The sequence below is a fragment of the Erythrolamprus reginae genome, chromosome 4 (genome assembly GCF_031021105.1).
Source record: "Erythrolamprus reginae isolate rEryReg1 chromosome 4, rEryReg1.hap1, whole genome shotgun sequence".
Lineage (NCBI taxonomy): Eukaryota > Metazoa > Chordata > Lepidosauria > Squamata > Dipsadidae > Erythrolamprus > Erythrolamprus reginae.
The window spans coordinates 124,728,825-124,749,358 of record NC_091953.1 but is presented as its reverse complement, the minus strand read 5'-3'; the positions used below and the strand labels follow the sequence as shown (position 1 = coordinate 124,749,358).

The 20,534-nt window shown below is 41.4% G+C and overlaps 1 protein-coding gene across 21 annotated transcripts in view; it reads right to left on the bottom strand.

Moving 5' to 3' along the window:
* MYCBP2 (MYC binding protein 2) overlaps positions 1–20,534 on the bottom strand; it is a 181,723-nt gene that overhangs the window by 4,742 nt on the left and 156,447 nt on the right. For all 21 annotated transcript variants that reach the window (XM_070751329.1, XM_070751313.1, XM_070751316.1 and 18 more), the window contains 12 exons: positions 18,789–18,869; positions 16,931–17,197; positions 14,534–14,817; positions 12,535–12,631; positions 12,258–12,377; positions 10,811–10,912; positions 9,740–9,868; positions 8,759–8,891; positions 6,630–6,733; positions 4,465–4,656; positions 3,403–3,510; positions 2,630–2,839 (listed from right to left, as the gene is read on the bottom strand). In XM_070751329.1, the coding sequence (XP_070607430.1) occupies positions 2,630–2,839; positions 3,403–3,510; positions 4,465–4,656; positions 6,630–6,733; positions 8,759–8,891; positions 9,740–9,868; positions 10,811–10,912; positions 12,258–12,377; positions 12,535–12,631; positions 14,534–14,817; positions 16,931–17,197; positions 18,789–18,869 (1,827 nt within the window). The remainder of the gene's footprint in view (positions 1–2,629; positions 2,840–3,402; positions 3,511–4,464; positions 4,657–6,629; positions 6,734–8,758; positions 8,892–9,739; positions 9,869–10,810; positions 10,913–12,257; positions 12,378–12,534; positions 12,632–14,533; positions 14,818–16,930; positions 17,198–18,788; positions 18,870–20,534) is intronic.

Sequence of the window (20,534 nt, the reverse complement as noted above, 5' to 3'; positions counted from 1 at the left end):
AATGCCCTAATTCCAAATGTATTCCAAGTGTATGTGATTCTACAGCAGTAAAGCCTCTGAGAGTAACTGGATGAACCACCTTAAAGTCTGCTAAAGGAGGGCCTTTGGTGGGCTAAGCTACTAGGGCAGCTGAAAACATCTGGAGAAAGGCCCTAGGAACTGAAAAGGTACTGAATATAGAATAGAATAGAAAAAGTTGAAAGGCACCTTGGAGGTCATCTAATCCAACCCCTGTTTAGGCAGGAACCCCTACACCACAAGAGGGTAGGAAAGGCCATTTGTAACAATGCAAAAAAATTTAGAAAAGAGGAAAGAAAAAAGAGGTTCTTGAAAGGAAATGTTTTTAAACTGAAAGTGCTCAGGTGGTAATAGTCTTAAGTTGGAAGGATGCGACAAAATGGACAATACAAAACTGGTATAGTATATGGTGGATCAAATTCAGTTTGAGCTTATGGATAAGAGGATGAATTCGGCCAATGAAACTGATCTGCGGGAACTGATGGGACAAGGTAAGAGGATATATGGTCAGTAGAATTCGAGACCAAGCTACAAGGAATAAATTGGAATCACTTTATAAGATATATTGCTCTTGAGTTAAAAAGATGTATACAAAATATGCCCCCATTTTGGTGGAGGGGCATGAATGTTGTCTGGTGGTGGGCACTAATCACTGAGCACTTGTTATATGTTGTGTGTGTGTTTTATATTATAAAATCAATAAAAAATATATTTTTTAAAAAAGTTGAAAAATGTCACCCCACTTTGGTGTTAAGTTGAACGTCACTACTAAAACACTGATAGTTCAATTCACCTTCAATTTTTGTGAGAGCTGGATTGAAATATACATTTGGTATAAAAATACAATAACAGAATTGTGATTTTTCCCAATATATTTGTGGTCAAGAATAATTTACTTGGATATAGAGTAATCATTGTTATCATCTAAAACAGAGGTCCCCAACCTTTTTTGCACCAGGGACCGGCTTTCAGCTAGACCAGTTTTCCATGGCCCGGTGGGGGGGGGGGGGGGAGCTAGCTGTCAGCGGCGCCGTAAAAGGGGCGATCAAGAGAGGAATGGGTGAATGAATGGACGGAGGGTGGGAAGGAAGGAAGGAAAAAGGGAAGGTACAGGAACAGAAGAAGGGTGCAAAGAAGCAAAGAAAGGTGTGAAAGGGGAGAGTAAGAGAGGAAGGAGTGAAAGAAGGGAATGAGGGAGGAAAGAAGGGAGGAAGGAAAAGGAAAGCAAGAAATGGAGGGAGGAAAGGAAGGGAGGAAAGGAAGGGAGGAAGGAAGAAAGAAGGAAAGAGGGAAGGGACAGGAACAGAGGAAGGAAGCAAGGAAACTTATGAAAGGGGAGAGTAAGAGAGGAATGAGTGAAGGGAGGGAGGGAAGAAGGTAGGAAGGAGAAAGAAAAGAAATAGAGGAAGGAAAGGTAAAAGAGAGAAAGAAAAAGAGCAAGAAAGAAAGAAAGAAAGAGAAAGAAAGAAAGAAAGAAAGAAAGGCAACTTCAAAGAAAGGCTCACTGAGCATCTCTCACTCTCTCTCTTTCTATCCCTCTTTCTTTCTTTCTCTTCCTTTCTCTCTCTCCTCTTCCTTTATCTCCTCTTTCTCTCCCCCCTCTCTCCCCCTTTCCCTCTCTCTTTCTCTCTCCCTCTCTTGCTATCTCTCCCCCCTTTCCCTCTCTTTCTCCCTCTCTTTCTCTCTCTCCCCCCTCTCTCTCTCTCCCCCTCTTTCTCTCTCTTCTTCTCACTTTCGCTCTCTTGTTTTCTTTCTGTCTCTTTTGCTTTCTCTCTCTCTCACTCTTTCTCTCTTGTTTTGTTTCTCACGCTCTTTCTCTCTCTTGTTCTCTCTCTCTTGCTATCTCTTTCTCTCCCCCCTTTCTCTCACTCTCTCTTTCTCACTTTCTCTCTATCTTGCTGTCTGTTGCTTTCACTCACTCTCGTTCTCTCTCCGTTCTTCTCAGCGGTGACGCGCGCACGCCCTGCCCGCCTCACATTTGCTGAGAGGACTTTCGCCCCGGGCTCTCAGCAAGGGGGTTTGCATGAGAGGCGGGGCCGGCGGAAGGTGATATTCAATGTCGGGGGCGCACGGGCGGTTTTGCGCGCGCTCCCTATCTCCCTGCTAGCCCACTCGGAATACGTATTCAAAATAAGAAAAGCCTTTGCCGGCGAAGGCTTTTCTTATTTTGAATACAGTATTCCGAGTGGGCTAGCAGGGAGATAGGGAGCGCGCGCAAAACCGCCCGTGCGCCCCCGACATTGAATATCACCTTCCGCCGGCCCCGCCTCTCATGCAGCCCCCTTGCTGAGAGCCCGGGGAGAAAGTCCTCTCGGCAAATGTGAGGCGGGCAGGGCGTGCGTTCCGGGTGCGGGAGGAGCTGCGGTGAAAGGCAGGAGGTGGCAGAGGAGCAGAGGGGGCAAATCGGGCGGGCGGTGGGCAGCGCGGAAAGGCCGAGGGGGCCCTGGTGCCGCAGACCGGCTGAAAACCCCCAACGGCCCGGTCCCGGTCCGCGGACCGGCGGTTGGAGACCCCTGGTCTAAAATATATAACTTGGTAAATAGTCAGGAAATGGCATGTCCCTATTTATCAATCACACATTTCACATCTGCCATCTGAACCTGGATCATACCTTCTTGCATTTGTAGCAAACATAATATGCGTATCTGTTCATGGCAAAGCCAGCAGGGTCGTTATAAAACCGAACTCCGGGTGTCGTGATGGCTTCGCTCTTGTGTAGCCCTTCATATTCCAGCCTCATTAAGGCTTTCCTCTTCACATCCTCATAAAGCTCCTTGATTGGATCAAGTAAGTCCTTTAATACCGTGTGGTTTATTTTGTTCTGTTGGATTAAAAACAAAGAAGCAGTAAGCCATAAATCACGGTTTACTGGGCCAAAAAAGAAACTTAGTTGTTTCAGTGTAAAACAGCTGACAACTAATTTGTTCATGTAAACAGCCCTTCTGTGAAGAGGGAAGACAACACAGCCAAAGCAATTAGGATTGGAATTTTAGTTTTCATAAACTGAGGCACTCATATAATAGGACCCAATGATGTTCATTTTTAAGCAAGTTATGTGGTGTTCAATGCAAACTCCCTAATGGGCATCCCCCCTCCTCCATATAAACTGGGAAAAATGTCACAAATTGCAGTCACATGACTGTGGAATGTGCAGCCAGGCGTAAATATGAGCCAGCATCCAAAATATGGAATACAAGTAAAGTAAATATTTGTACTTAAAAATAGAATAAGTGCAGGTAATGGATCACATGCATTTTTTTTTTACTTCTTCCAAATCTCAGACTTCTAATTCATTAAGATTATCAGTGGATAATCAGTGGAGACAGAAGTGTCTCCTTCAATGTAAATTACCAGGTGCATAATAAAAACTCTTGACTAACTTACCTTGCAAATAGGGCAGGACATGAACCCAAAAGTAATGCGGGGCCCAAGCCATCGGTTTTCTAGAACCCGGCAGCAGCATTGTAGGTGGAATATATGGCTACAGTCCAGCTGCAGAAAGTAAGTGTAAATAAAGTCAGCTCTTCCTAAATAAGTGATGTTGTAAAGTCACAGTATCCTCACAGATCCTCAGTTCTAATTTAAGATCCCTTGGTACTTATTGTAAATGTTTTAAATGCTTATTCTCCATGCCAAACAGAATATTCCTTTCAAATATTGAACGTCAATCGTGCCAGAGTCCCATTAAACCACAGCAGGACAGCCGATAGTTCTGACACATAGAAGCATATGAATATCAGTTGTACCAATAAATTGTACAATTGGATAGATAATAGAAACAAGGTAGTATGATAGAACATGTTAGGGTGCCCAAAAACAGATAAACACAAAAGTATGAAATATATAATGTATAAGGATATACAGAAGCAGATGGATAAACAAGCAAGTCATTCGTTTATTTATTTTTCTATCTATTTGCCTATATATCGTGTGTATGTTTGGTTTTATAATAAGAGTTTTTAGTTGTTTTAGTATTGGATTGTTACATGCTGTTTTTATTGTTGTTGTTAGCCGCCCCGAGTCTACAGAGAGGGGCGGCATACAAATCCAATTAATAATAATAATAATAATAATAATAATAATAATAATAATAATAATAATAATAATAATAATATCGACATGTTCATTCATTGATATCTCTGTACACTCATATGATTATAAACTTATACTTATCCATCTACCTATTCTATTTACAATACTTTCCAGAATAAAAATAAATACAGTGTATATAGTACTGTAAAACAAGAAATAAAAGGAAACGGGTAAAGATCTGTAAAAGATTATTGTGATGTATATATTTCTAATCTGCAAAATCTAATAAATAAATCTTTAAAAAAGGTGAAGCATATGAATATCATCAATACCACCAGAAGAAATTAAGAAAGCTGTAACCTCTCTGGCCAGACTTGCTGGGACCCAGGGGTTGGTGTCAAGAGAACAGCCCACCTGAATCGCGGGAGCTGCCGAAAGTGCCTCGGTGAAGCAAATCATGCACATGTCGTCGGCGTCTTGCTTCAGGACGGTGGGGGTGCTCTTGTCGCAGCCGTGCAGGCAGGGCAAGCACAGGTCCTCATTCCTGACTCCTCCGCAAGGGTGGCCACAAGGGTGGGTTTTGCTGCAGGCGAGTTTAGCATATTCCTAGGAAAGGATCAGCACCGGCTCCATCAATGCCAACATCGGGTCGATTGAAAATCAGAACGCGTGAACATCGGCGGGCAGTCAAACGCCACGATCCAACTCTAGGGTGCGTCCAACTCTAGGGTACAATGCTCATCCCCATTTCTGGGCTGAGAGAGCCACATTATCTGAAGATATTTTCCATGGTCATATGGCCAGCATGGCTATATGGCCAAGGCGGCATGGAATGCTGTGCCTTCCCACCGAGATGGCACCTAATTATCTGCTCACATTTGCATGCTTTTTCAACTGCTAAATGGGCAGGATCTGGGGCAAGGAACGATTAGAACCCAGACCATCAGCATTTCGACTGACAAGCTCAGTGTCTTTAACTGCTGAGCCCTATTGCCCCTGTCATATCATTTGCAGTATTAAATATAAAACCTTCTCACTTACCAACTGGTCTCAATTATGATCATAACTTAAGGACTTATCTATACTGTACTAAAAAAAAAAAAGGCAAGCCATTCATAGCTAGTCCAGTTAAATGACACGATGTGGTATTTTGTTCTGGCCCTATAATAGGAACAGTGCTGATAAGTACAGAAAAGAAAAGACCTTGAACTCCAAATACTCAATCTGTCTAACTCTGGAGGATAGAAGGGAAAGGGGGGACATGATCGAAACATTTAAACATGTTAAAGGGTTAAATAAAGTTCAGGAGGGAAGTGTTTTTAATAGGAAAGTGAACACAAGAACAAGGGGGCACAATGTGAGGTCACTTGGGAGAAAGAGCAGAAGCAACGTGAGAAAATATTATTTTACTGAAGTAGTAGTAGATCCTTGGAACAAACTTCCAGCTGACGTGGTTGGTAAATCCACAGTAACTGAATTTAAACATGCCTGGGATAAACATATCCATCCTAAGATAAAATATCTCCGGGACCATCTTCTGCCACATGAATCCCAGCGACCGGTTAGGTCCCACAGAGTTGGCCTTCTCCGGGTCCCGTCGACTAAGCAATGTTGTTTGGCGGGACCCAGGAGAAGAGCCGTCTCTGTGGTGGCCACGACCCTCTGGAACCAGCTCCCCCCAGATATCAGAGTTGCCCCCACCCTCCCTGCCTTTCGCAAGCTCCTTAAAACCCACCTCTGTCGTCAGGCATGGGGGAATTGAAATTTCTCTTCCCCTTAGGCTTATAGAATTTATACATGGTATGCTTGTATGTATGAGTGGTTTTTTAAATTGGGTTTTTTTAGATTGTTTTTAATATTAGATTTGTTTACATTGTCTTTTTATATTGTTGTTAGCCGCCCCGAGTCTTTGGAGAGGGGTGGCATAGAAATATAATAATACTAATACTACTACTACTACTACTACTACTACTACTACTACTACTACTACTAATAATAATAATAATACAGGAAATGGTATAGGGGCAGACGAGATGGACCATGAGGTCTTTTTCTGCCATCAATCTTCTATGTTTCTATATTAACTGAAGCCATCTGATGATGGGAAGGAGAAGACATTAAAACGTTAGGAAATGTAATTATCCCTACTTTCAGCAGCCATGGAATGAGTCTGGACAAAAACTTTGTCATTGTACCCAAAGATGCTTAAGGTGAATGTCTGTTAAACAAATAGTTCTCTATACATTTCACTCACTTCCCAATAAGTGAAGGGCCACCTGTACTGCAAATCTGAATGTCCATAAGGAAATGTTTTTCTTCTTTGAATTGGCATTTGAATGGGCAGGAGGATGAAGAGCAGTATGAGTGCCGAGGGGTCTTGCCTGCTTTGGTTATCTTTGGCTGATATCTATAGGGGAACCCTCAGAGGATACCTGTCCCACCCTGGCCCTGCTCCGCCCGTTCCTTCACCCGGAAGGGGCCCAGCTGAGCTATCCTCTTAGAGATGCCACTTAGGAGTGACATCCTCGAGTTCCAGGGAGTTCGTCTCCAACATTCTCAGCCTTGCTGGGTGTACAGACCTGGCAATCAGCATCTGAACAGACACTTCCGACAGCCGACAACTCTGTCCTGTTTCGGCAGCCACAGAAGCGACATACTTCACAGCTGCTTGTGGTGGGCTTGCCTAGATCCGAACCAGAAAGAAAAGAAAACAATGTATTATCAGTCAGGCAAATGTTAACCATTCTACCATGAGCCAAGGATCTACCCAACAGCCATGGCTGTGCAGTACCAAGACAAGACAGGCCCTGGAAAACTGAAGCATCTAGCAGCAAAAGAAATATTGCTTGGCCTATAACGGTGGCAGCTTGACAGGGGTTTTTTTTTTTTGGTACAGACACAGATCTACTTGCCAGGTCCTCTGGAACCAGAGGTGTCAGAGACAGATCCTGAAAGGGTCTGTGCGTCAAACACGACTCCCTGGGAAAATCCTGCAAGAAGGGAATTTACATATTGTACTTTTGTGATTTGCTTTAAGACATATACAGTGGTCCCTCGATTTTCGCGGGTTCAAACTTTGCGAAACGGCTATACCACGTTTTTTCAAAAATATTAATTAAAAAACACTTTGCGGGTTTTTTCCCTATACCACGGTTTTTCCCGCCCGGTGACGTCATATGTCATCACCAAACTTTCGCCCACCTTTAATAAACATTTTTTTAAATAAACTTTAATAAATAAACATGGTGAGTAATAATCTAAATGGTTGCTAAGGGAATGGGAAATCGCAATTTAGGGGTTTAAAGTGTTAAGGGAAGCCTTGTGATACTGTTCATAGCCAAAAATAGTGTATTTACTTCCGCATCTCTACTTTGCGAAAATTCAACTTTCGCGGGCGGTCTCGGAACGCATCCCCCGCGAAAATCGAGGGAACACTGTAGTATAAGAGGCGCTGGGTGAAGTCATCCATCAGGCATAATTTCTGCATAATTATTATTTGAATTTATGTGCCACCCAAGTCTCTTTTTGGGCTTTTTAATTACATTATTGTATATTGTATATTATTGTAAATAATAATTGGTATTATTATTTTTGAATCTTAGAGCTAACAACAACAAAAAAGAGAAAATAAATATTGTCCTGCTTTGGATGGGCGTCATCATAATAACTTTCCACGAAAGCTACATTCACACGTTAACCCTGATTTAACTATACCGCCTCCCCCTTGACTTCCCCATTGAGATTAATGCTGCCCCGAAAGGCCTGAGGAAGGAATATGATTTTTTTCAACCTCACTCCAAGAAGCTGCAGGGTGCATCTTTTGGGGGCACTAAGATGATTGTGTTGAAATGATCGTGAGTGCTTCAACACTTGAGACTTTCAAAGGGAGACTGCACTGCCATTTGTCCAAAATGGTGGAGGGATTCCTGCTTGAGTGGGGGTGATTGGACTAGATGACCTACAAGGTCCCTTCCAACTTTAATAATAATCTAAATCTAATCTCAATGACTCTGGGAAACTCACAACAATCAAAGAAAGATGGTACAATTCAATCAGCAAAACAAAGATTTTAAAGAAATGACAAACACGATGAAGCCAGAGTGGTACTACTCTCCCTTGCTAAAGTCCTGGGTGAAGAGCCAGTTTTTAATAGTTGTTAAAAAACAGTAGGAATAGTTCTTGAGGGTCATCTTTTTCCAGAGGGGCAGGTGCTGTTATAGAGAATACTTTCAGGGTCCCAAGAGAGGACATGGTTTAACTGAAGGACCTGAGAATGTGTCAACCCCACAGGATCGAATCAGTCAGGCAGAGGTTAGGAGAGACAAGTTAGGGGAGAAAGAGGAGCAGCAAGCTAGATTCTAATCTCAGTCAAGCTCATAATGCATGGGCAAAGACCCATTTTGATCAGCATGCCTGAACCACAGCAGTTTTTCTCCAACCACGCTTGTGTTATCCTATGCAAGTCAGGATTTCCACCTAGAGACTATTTTGAAAGCCAATATATCGTTTCATCAGATACTTCATTGATCAGGATGCTCAAAAAACTTGAACATGAACACATGCAAATGAATGAATGAATGAATGAATGAATGAATGAATGAATGAACATTCTATGACAAACACTGGATGCATTTTACATGCTGGATGTATTTTACACTGCCACCATTCAAGTGATAAAAATAACATTTTAATTAAAAATAAATCTTACCTGTATGTTCTCTGAATTCCACCATAGCCTTCATGGTTTTAGAATCGGCTAAGGCCATCAACCAGAAGAGTTTAGTCCTACCACAGCCTTCATGAAGATCAACTTTGATAGCTTCTTCTTCTTCTTTGAACACCTGTTCGGTTTGCCAAACACATAATAAGATTTGCAACTAGGGAGCCTAGATGATAAAAATTCATATTTAATATCCATCCATCCATCCATCCATCCTTTGAACCATCCCTCTCCCTCAGAAACTGACCCTCTGGGCTTTCAAAATATGGACTTTGTACATTTCTCTCTCTTATTTGCCTTGATTAGCTCTATTATTTGTAAGCTGCCCCACTGCGTTATGACTGGGTGGTAAAATTCAGTGGGGCAGCTTAGAAACATATTTCATGTCTACAGCAGGACTCGAACTCACAGTCTCCCACTTTCTAGCCTGGTGCTTTAATCACTAGACTAGACCAAACTGAAAATAAAAAAAATAATTAAAAGAAATCAAAATAAAATTATATAATACAAAATAAAATAAAGAATACAAAAATATAAAGTAATTTTTAAAAAATAAAGTAAAAGAATAAAATAAATAAAATATAAAATAAAAATGAAATAATATAAAATATAAGGTAATAAAATAAAATAAAAAATAATAAAATAAAAGAGTAAAATAATTAATAACAAAACAAAACAAAATGTTAATTATGCAATTCCATTTCCTAGGGTGTAATCTCAGCCTCTGTTCTCCAGCTAAGCCCTGACCTTGGTTCGGGTGTTCCCTGCTTGCCTGGGATAATGACATATACTGCAACCAAACTGACAAATCCCTATTATCAACCAACCCAAACCTTTTCTCATGTGGTTAGACGAGTAATTATGAATTTGGATCCATCTTTAAAAACAAAACAAAAAACGGGGTGGGGTGGATTTTAAGTATGATTTTCCCTCCCCCTAGAGAGTTGGGAAACGTGTGTCATATGTCACCTGTCGCTGATGTGACTTTGTTCGTCGATGGAGATGGAGGAATCGATCACAGTCTGTGCAGAGGTTCCCACAGATGTTGCATAAGATAATGGCCGCAGTTTCTCCGTCATCATGGTTATCGCACATCGGCTGAAAGGTTTTCAAAAAGGTCAGTCTAAGGTTAGTAAAGTCTTCTTAGAATTGAGTTTGTCTCCTGTCCACCTTTCCTCCAAGCACAATAAGTGGTTCGTTCCAAGATTTTTTTCCTCCTTAATTTCCCAGAATTGGTGCTAGACTTATGGTTGGGGGTCACCACAACATGAGGAAGGGGTCGCGGAGGAATTTTCATGTCAGAATTGTGGGAAAGATAGAGAATTTTGGAAACTGTGGTAGGAATATCCACTTCTTTCTTATTGGCGAAAGTAAACACATGACAAAATAATTAAATAAAAAAGGTTTTGAGCATTTTAAATTTCTCCTTTTCAGGCTGATGACATTAAATAGAAACAAACTCATTTCCTATCTGTCTGTTGTTTATAGCTGGCATTCCTCCTATTTCTTTCTCAGCCTCCTATACCTGGTGCTGCCCCCCCCCCAGGTGTCCCACCTAAAGCTAACCAGGCCCAACTCAAACTCAAGCTTGGGAAGATCAGCCTGAATTAACGGGTTCAAGCTAATAGATACCTCTGCTTTTTATAGCACAAGGTGCAAGTAGCAATAGCATTTAGACATATATACCATTTCATAGTGATTTACAGCCCTCTCTAAAAGGTTTACAGAGAATCAGCCAACAATATGGGTCCTCATTTTACCAAACTTGGAAGGAGGGAAGGCTGAGCCAACCTTGAGCCTACTGAGATTTGATCTGCCAAACTGCTGGCAGCTGGTGGTCAGCAGAAGTAGCTTGCACTACTGCGCTCTAACCATTGCACCACTTATGGAGCACAGAATAACATATTCCTGAATACATATTTCAGTATCCAGTAACATCCATCTCAACATATCTCAAAAGACGGTGGGGACTAACTCTGAAAGATACTCAGTGAATAACAAGCATCAGCAACTACTTTTTTTTTTTCACCCATTCCTCACCATCTGTTTCTGCTGTCCATCCTTGCCCATCCATCTTCCAGAAGAGAGGCGGTCAACGTGATCTTGATCAAGGACACACAGAGAGGCCAAGGCCAGCCACAGCTGCAAGTAGGAGGACAGGCTCATTTAGCAAAATCAGGGCTTTAGCAAGACACAGAGAAATTGCTTATTTGTCTATTTACTGGGGCTTGGGTGCTCCTTCCAATCAAGAGTAGATCTTGGTGGGTTATAGTCTTATTAATAATATTATTATTTTTATATTATAAAATTAGTAGCAATAACACTAAAGACATATACATCTCTCTCTCTCATCTCTGTCATCTATCTATCTATCTATCTATCTATCTATCTATCTATCTATCTATCTATCTATCTATCTATCTATCTATCTATCTATCTATCTATGTATCTCAGAGTATAAGAGGCACCTTTTTATCCCCCAAGAGAGGGTGAAAACTTGGGTGCACCTTATACACCGAATGTAGCCCCCCCCAGCCGCCCCCCCGTCTCTGCCTGCCAACAATTTACCTTCTTGCAAAAAATAGCAGAAGAGTCTGATTGGCACAAGCCACTGATTATCTGCCTCCCAACACTCAGCTGATTGCACTGCTAAAATGAAAGTGAAACTAAAGCTGCACAGAGGCAAATTGCTGCAGGGAGAGGCAAAGGCTGAAAGTGGCTGTTTGTTTTTTGCTTCAAGGAGGTAAGTCAATAATTTAGATGTCTATAGAATGTTCAAATGTATTAGACTTATTTTTTTAAAAGACTGCTTTATTATTGTTCTAGACAACTTAACAAAATGAAGAAGCTTTTTAAAATAAATGCTTGATCTGAAGAGGTCCAGTGTTATTGTATCTTCTTTTAAATAGCAGAGAATACTTCCTGAAAGCCACATCAATTTTAAAGATCTGTAAAAGTATAATCTGAAATGTCCTGTTTTAGCATTAAATATTAGTATTATTAATATTAAGATAAGGCCACCGGGTTAAATCCTGACTTAGCCATGTTTGAAGTAGATCTATTTAAATAATTGATTCCATTTAAGAAAACTTTCTGGGATTAATATATTGCCATAATGTACATTTCTCCAATTCTTTGTTATTTCTATAGGTCAGGCACATAAATACACAGCAAACTGTATATCTTGTTTGCTGTTTGGCAAATTGCTGGGAGGCAGAGGCCTTTTCCCCTTGTTTTCCTCCCCCAAAACTAAGGTGCATTTTATACTCCAGTGCGTCTTATACTCTGAAAATATGGTCTCTCTCTTCCATTCTTTCTCTCTTTATCTTTCTCTCTTTCTCTCTGTCTCTCTCTGTCTGTCTTTCTCTATCTCTCTAACCACTGTGCCACCGCAGTTCTTTATTTACAAATCCAATAAATAAATAAAATAAACTTTAATTAGTAAAGACCAAACTGACAGACATAACAGGCAAGCCAACATTCTTACGCGAGTTGTGGCGATGCAGCGCACAGGGGATCTGAATTCTTCTTCCATTTTGGTCAAAGCGATGATTGTTTCAGCAATGGCATTTTTCGTCACACGGGACCAAGCATCAGACAAGTGGCCCTGCACAAGGAAGCAGTTTAGGTCATGAGTATGAATGTAATATTTCGGGCAAAGTGGGGGGGGGGAGCAGGGAAACAACCCCAAAGTCTAGTTGAGCAAAGCTGCTTTGTGTGAACAACAGAGGCAGAAGAGGTATACAAAGGTAACAAAAGCTTACAGCTGCCATGTCTTTGATGAGTTTAATAATGATTTCTGAAATCTGCGTTGGAGTTGAGCCTTTCATCCACCAGTGGCTTTCACCTCGTCTCAGGTAACTATAGAAAGGAAACAAAAACATGGAATTTTGGGGGCGAAACTTTATTTATGGTTCCCCCCCCCTTTCAACATATTTAGTGAACAGTACATTATTTGGGTCAACTTGCTCTATACAAAATACTGGTAACAATAATAACATTATTTAGATATACATAATAATAGTCCTTTTATGTGCTTCTAAGATTTACATATACAGTGGTACCTCGACATATGAGTTTAATTCGTGCCAGAGCTGACCTCGTATGTCGATCATCTCGTATCTTGAACAAATGCATTTTGATTTGGCTTTGCGCGCGGAAATAACTGGAAAAAATGGAATTCTTGCGCCACCTAGTGGACGCTCGGCTCGTATCCCGAATTTGAGCTCGGGTGTCGAACAGAAATTTTGCTCGCGTCGCAGCTCGTAACTTGAAATACTCGCATGTGGAGCAGCTCGTATCTAGAGGTACTACTGTACATTGTAATTATAATGCCACGAGTCCCAGTGACCGGTTAGGTCCCACAGACTCAGCCTTCTCCAGGTCCTGTCAACTAGATAATGTCCCTTTGTGGGGCCTAGGCAAAGAGCCTTCTCTGTGGGGGCTCCGAACGTATGGAATCAGCTCCCCCTAGAGATTCATACTGCCCCCACTGTCCTCGCCTCCTGCAAGAGTCTGAAGACTCATCTATGCCACCAGGCTTGGGGCAATTAGAATGGTCGATGAATGTCATATATGGTTGTTGTCTGATTGGGTATGATTGATTTTTTAATAAAATTGGGGATTATAGATTAGATTATTTAGTTTTAAATTAATTGGATTTAGACTACTGTATTGTATTTTCTTTTTTTATACATTGTAAGTATAGATAGATAGATAGATAGATAGATAGATAGATAGATAGATAGATAGATAGATAGATAAATGGTACTATACACCAGCACAACTTTCACACTTCCAGAGGAAAGGGAAAGGTAATTATTGGCATGGTTGCCAAAAGAAAGGAATCTTTATGCATATGTTCTGGGAGTGTGTCGAAGTTCAGAAATTTTGGAAGGAAGTACAGAATGAAATAAATAAAATGTTAAATATTAAGTGGATAATTACAAAAGAAATGGCGATATTAGTTAAACAAAGAGAACTAAGAGACTTCAAAAAAATAAAAACTGCAGCATTGGAAAGCGCTCAAGCGGTAGTGGTATTGGGTTGGAAAGAGTCTAAACAATGGACATTACAGAATTGGTACTGGTACATGGTGGATCACATTCATTTTGAAATCATGGAAATAAGATTAAACAATTTTGATGACAACAAATTGGAGAAGCTGATGGTACGATGGAATAAGGTGAAAGATTATATGTTGAGTAGAATTTGTGAGGAAAATGTGAAAAAATAAATTCCAATCATTCTTTGAATAGTAAACAAATGCAAATTAGAGCTAAGGAAATAAAAGAACATAAACTAGTAAATATTTGAAGCCCCTAATTGGTAGTGGTGGTGGTGGGTATTGTCAGTCGGGTGATGGGCACATGCACTGTGCACTGTTTTATGTTTGTTTTATGTTTTATACAAATGTGCAAAACCAATAAAAATATTATTTTTTTAAAAAGATAGATAGATAGATAGATAGATAGATAGATAGATAGATAGATAGATAGAGTATTATATTTTATAACAGTATAATTGGTAGTGTTTTCCCAAATTCTACTTTCTGTCTCTTATTTCTAACCCCTAATACAACAATTCCCAAATTAAAAAGCTATGAAAGAATTGACAGCACTTTTGGAGCAACTTTCAGGAACGCAGTTGCGAACACCATCTCAAAGGGGAGGTGGCAGGAATCTTACCAAAAAAAAAAAAAAATGTCCCGAGGACTATGGGAAACCGAATCAAGACGACAGCTGCATAACTGCTACTACTAACCTGGAATTGAAAATCATTGGCAAAGTGACGGTAGTGACGCCTTTGCCGGCTGCCGTGCCCGCCGTGCCCGTTATGGTGGTGCCTTTGGCCTTCAGCTGAACGGTGAGTGCTTTGGCGATGCAGCCTAGGAACATGTCCAGAATGCCCAGCTTGTTCCAGTCTGCCTTCTCCGTGGAGTGAATGATGTCACTGATATCCGCTGGAGGCAGGGCTTTGACCCCTATGACGCTGGCCAAGCGGCTGGGAGTGACTTCGGGTAGGACCCGTCTCAGTAAGGAGGTGACCTGAAAGGGACCAACCAAAAGAAGTTAGCTGACCCTGTTTTGCACTCGGAGCAAACCCCAACTCAGAAATCTCTTATTTTATGATAAAATCCCACTCTTTATTTGAACACAGGCATACATAATGAAACACCGGGTTTTAAAACGGCACAGAAAAGCTATTTTTCTCTTTAGAGTTAGCTGTAATCTATGTCTGGGAAGAATGTCAAGAACTAGGTCTTATCTGCATTCCTTCCTTCCTTCCTTCCTTCCCTCCCCCCTCCCTTCCTTTTTCCTTCCTTCCTTCCTTCCTTCCTTCCTTCCTTCCATTTTTCCTTTTTCCTTCCTTCCTTCCCTCCTTCTTTTCCTTCCTTCCTTCCCTCCCCCTCCCTTCCTTTTTCCTTCCTTCCTTCCATTTTTCCTTTTTCCCTCCTTCCTTCCTTCCTCCCTCCCTTCCTCCCTCCCTTCCTTCCTTCCTTCTCTCCTTCCCTCCCTCCCTCTTCCCTCCCTCCCTCCTTCCCTCCCTCCCTCCCTTTTCTTTATTGGATTTGTATGCCGCCCCCCACCTCTGAGGACTTAGGGTGGCTCACAACGTATCAAAACAATATACATATATACATATCTAAAAAATCCAATTAATATAGCTAAAAAACTTTAAAAACTCTAGCAACATTTAAAATCATTCATTCCCATTCACACAGCAAGACATGCTACACTCGTCGGCCAGAGGGCTAGGGTTTAATGGCCCCAAGCCTGGCGGCACAGATAGGTCTTCAAACTTTTAGGGAAGAGAAGGCTCTTCCCCTAGGTCCCGCCAAATGACATTGTCTAGTTGATGGGACCTGGAGAAGACTGACCGACTCTGTGGGGCCTAACCGGACGCTGGGACTCATGCGGCAGAAGGCGGTCCCGGAGGTAATCTGGTCTGATGCTATGTAGGGCTTTATAGGTCATAATCAACACTTTCAATTGCATCCAGAAACCAATTGGCAGCCAATGGAGAAATATGGGTATGCCTTGGAAGGCCCATAACCGCTCATGGGGCTACATTCTGGACAATTTGAAGTTTCCGAACATTCTTCAAAGGTAGCCCCGTGTAGAGAGCATTGCAGTAGTCGAACCTCGAGGTGATAAGGGCATGAATGACTGTGAGTAGAGACTCCCTGTCCAGATAGGACTGCAACTGGTTCACCAGGCGAACCTGGGTGGACGCCCCCCTCACCACAGCCGAAAGATAAAGTCCATTCAATACTTAAATATATACTTTTGCTCCCTGAAAGCTTGACAGCACAGCATCCAGCATGAAGCAGAAATCATGACTTTCAAGCCTTGTTCAATCACACCTCCCAGGCTCATGTCTCTTTCATCGAACAACGTTGATTCTCCACACCACCATAATCCTTTTCCTTTATACTGCCTAAAGATGATATCACACCTCAAAGTGGCTAAGGCTGTAACCTGTAAGAGCCTTCTCTGTGGCGGCCCCAGCCCTCTGGAACCAACTCCCCCCGGAGATTAGAACTGCCCCCACCCTCCCTGTCTTTTGTAAACTACTCAAGACTCATTCATACCACCAGGCATGGGGGAGTTGAGATAGCTCTTCCCCCTAGGCCATTACAAGTTATGCATGGTATGTTTGTGTATATGTTTGGTTTTATAATAGGGGTTTTTAGTTGTTGTTGTTGTTTTTATTATTATTGGATTGCATATGTTGTGTTTATTATTGCTGTTAGCTGCCGAGTCTGCGCAGAGGGGCGGCATACAAATCCAATAAATTATTATTATTATTATTAATACCTTTTGCTCTGTAACTCCTCTTGCCTTCGGAGCAACCTTCTAAAGCGAGGGTCAGTCCAATGACTTTCCACTCTCATGTCTTCCTCACTCTCTGACTGGGACCACTCTCCCATTGTCACATCAGCCCCCTCTAGTGGTTCCTCAGGCTCCCTCACTTTCTCCCTCACTCTCACTCTCGGCTTCCTCTGGCAACCCCCCTTGCCCAGGGTATGCAGAGTGACCTGGCTCATCCTCCTAAGAATTTGACATGACCTGAGGTGGACAGGGAGCACTCACAACAGTTGGGGTAGCCAATCACCTTGCAACCAGGAAAAAAAAGGCGCCACCTTTCAATACTGACCTGTCGCTGTACTCTGGGAGAAGCCGTGTGGAGCAGGGAGAAGAGATCCTGCAGCAAGGTCAGCTGCTGAGCCAAGTACTGGCGCCCAACGTTGGAGCCGCTCAGGGCCAGCACCATGGACAGCAGCTCAAAGCAGTAGGCATCCGAGGAGGCGTCCTCGTCGTTCGGCTGGGAGTTGGCGTTCTCCTTGCTGGAAATGGCGTGCTCCCATTCTTCTCGGACCCGCGTGGCTTCCATGCGGATGGCTTGCACAATATGAGCGCAGACCTAATCACAATGAGAGGCGACGGAGGAAATTAAACTGCAGTTTGGTCCTGTCTGTTTAATCATCTAGACCAGTGATGGCAAATCTTTTTTGATTCGCATGCCCAAAGGAGATGTGTGTGCTAGCACGTGGTCACACTAATTCCCTCCCCCCCACACGCATGTGCACACACACCCATCCTGAGCATGTGCACAATTCCCATCCACATCCCTGCAAAAACCCTGTAAACTTCAAATGTTGTCCCGAATGTGTGTTTTTCAAAAGTGGTCTTTCATTTCTCATCTGATAAGCTTCTTCAGTTCTAACTGAATGGTGGGAAATGGAAAGATTTAGATTTTTTTTTTGCAATCATCTGGTTTTTGGAACACAACAACATGAAAGTCCTGTTGGGTTTTGGAAAAGCACCTTTGGGACAACACGGATCTGAGATGATTCATATGTTCCGCACACATGTTCCATATGAGAAGGTAGACTTTGTTCCTGCTTTATCGTATAGAGTTTAACCTCCCCAATTCCTGTCCCAGATGCTTCTCAACTCATAAATACATCTACCGTATTTTTGGGAGTAGAAGAGGCACCATTTCTTCTCCTAAAAGAAGGTGGAAATGCTGATGTGTCTTATACACCAAATACAGCCATATTTAGCCTCTCGAAGCCTCACCGGCGTGCCCCATTTCTGCAAAAAATGGGCCCATTTTTCACAAAAATTGGGTGCACAGAAGGTTTGGGAGGTCTGCAGAGAGCTCCTGGGGGGGGGGGGGAGGCAAAAATACCTCCATTTTTGCAAAAATACGGGAGAAAAATGGGCCATTTTTAAAGAAAAATAGCAGTTTTTGCTCCTTTTTGAAATCTTGGTGCATCTTATACACTGGTGCATCTTATAGTCCAAAAATACAGTATATTGTGTCAACGGGTGAATATTTTGTGCATACAAGTCTACTTCATTCCGTGCACATAACCACTTGCGTGTTTATAGATGTTCACTGTGTAAACTTATGATTGGACAGATGGGCCAATTTTAATCTCTACATTGGAAATCAAGCATTTTATCCTTCATTGCCTGTAGAGTTGTAAATGCATTATTTTATAGGTTTGGGGGCACTGACAAGTTTTTAACTGACAGAATACCCAACACACACACACACACACACACACATGTTGACTTGATTTCTTAGCATATGGAATCTTTTATGCTGGCTCTGTTACAAAGTGCTATTGCTAATATGTTGTAAGCCACCCTGAGTCTAAAGGAGAAGGGTGGCATAAAAATTGAATGAATGAATAAATAAAATAAATAAAATAAATAAAATAAATAAAATAAATAAAATAAATAAAATAAATAAAATAAATAAAATAAATAAAATAAATAAAATAAATAAAATAAATAAAATAAATAAATAAAATAAATAAAATAAATAAAATAAATAAAATAAATAAAATAAATAAAATAAATAAAATAAATAAAATAAATAAAATAAATAAAATAAATAAAATAAAATAAATAAATATGGAATCTTTTGTCCTTAATCTGCAGATCACATGCACAATGTTAGTGGAAGAAAACCAGCTTAGAAATCGTTTTAGTGAACATACCTGCTTTTGCAAATTTGTGAGTTTACTCCTGCTGAATATGATTCCAACCATGTGTTCTTTCAGGTCTGCATCTGAAGTTGCCTTTAAAAGGAACACAATATTGTTCAGTATGGTCACACGTTTCAGGTTCCGACCCAAAAATTAAGACAAGTTTTGTTCTGGTTTCCAATGCAAGCTTTGGTGATTATCATTGGAATCTCATAACTTAAGCTTCCAAGATAAGAAGAGAAGTTGCAGGCACATACAAGTTCTTCTAATGACAAGTTGAAAGCAAACACACCTTAAACAGTGATAGCCCAAATTCCCTAACAAGTGCTGTGTTCGCTATTTTAGAACTATATGGAAGGTTTAATCTCTGGGATTTTTCTTTTCTTCCAGGGATTATGATAGCTTGTATGTTCATATTTTGATAGGAAATTCAAGGGGGGGAGGGGAGGGTTTTTTGGCAAATGGAAATAGAAATTCATCTTCCTATTCTAAGCGACAATATGGGTCGTCCTCCACTTACAACCAAAACTGGGCCCAAAATTTCTGCTGCTAAGGGACACAATTGTTAAGTGAGCTTTGCCTCGTTTTACAGCCTTCCTTGCCACAGTTGTTAAGCGAATCACTGCAGTGGTTAAGTTAGTGTCACAGCTGTTCAGCAAATCTGGTTTCTCCATTGACTTTGCTTGTCGGAAGGTCGAATAAGGGGATCACGTGACTCCGGAACAATTTAACTATTATAAATATGAATCAGATGCCAACTGAATCTTGATCATGTAACTATAGCGATGTTGCTGTCAGTCCGAAGCCATACTTTGATTTGGAGACTTTGGCCTGCCACATTATTATAGCATTAGACTGAATTCGTGCTGTGGGAATCTGGGAGGGGTTGCTGCAAGAGGGAAGTAGAAATGTAGCCATAACAAATTCCTTCTAGATTCTCAAGGTCATCCTTTGTTCGACACCTGCCTGGAAGTTGATGGGAATAATGGACACATTGGCTTGAAGGAGACTGGTCCTCTTGATGAACTTGTGGGTGAGAGAACAAGGGAATGAACTTTAAACTGGGTGGAGAAACCCTGGTAGCCTTAGATTTGGGTTTCCCACAGATGTGCCAACATGGCTGTGCTAATAAATTGGAACTTTGAGGAATGATATATGTCTTGAACTCTGATTTAATTTCAGATGCTGTTTGGAACCCTGACATTTGCATTAGTTGTAAGTGCGGAAAACTGTAAGTCACTTTTTTAAAGTGCCATTCTAACTTCAATGGTCACAAGCTATCAACTTCAAACAAACTATCGCAATTTGAGGACTACCTGTTCACCCATATGCATAGTTGATTCATGGGGAGCACCTATAGCTGAAGCAGCACTGGATAATCAAAGCATTAAAAGCCTTTGGATCATGTGAAGATGCCACCATAGGTATCCCAGCATGGAGACTTAACAGTTCATCATGAACAATATCCTGATGGGACCTCTTGGTCTCTCAAGAACCAAGCAGAGTGGCTGCAACAACACGTCTGGGCTAAGTTTCCCTCTGAGCAGGGTGCCATTTATGAGCCACGGTGGTGCAGTGGTTAGAGTGCAGTACTGCAGGCTACTTCTGCTGACTGCTGGCTACCTGCAATTTGACGGTTCAAATCTTACCAGGCTCAAGGTTGACTCAGCTGTTCCAGCCTTCCAAGGTGGGTCAAATGAGGACCTAAATTATTGAGAGGCAATATAATATGCTGACTCTGTGGATTGCTTAGACAGG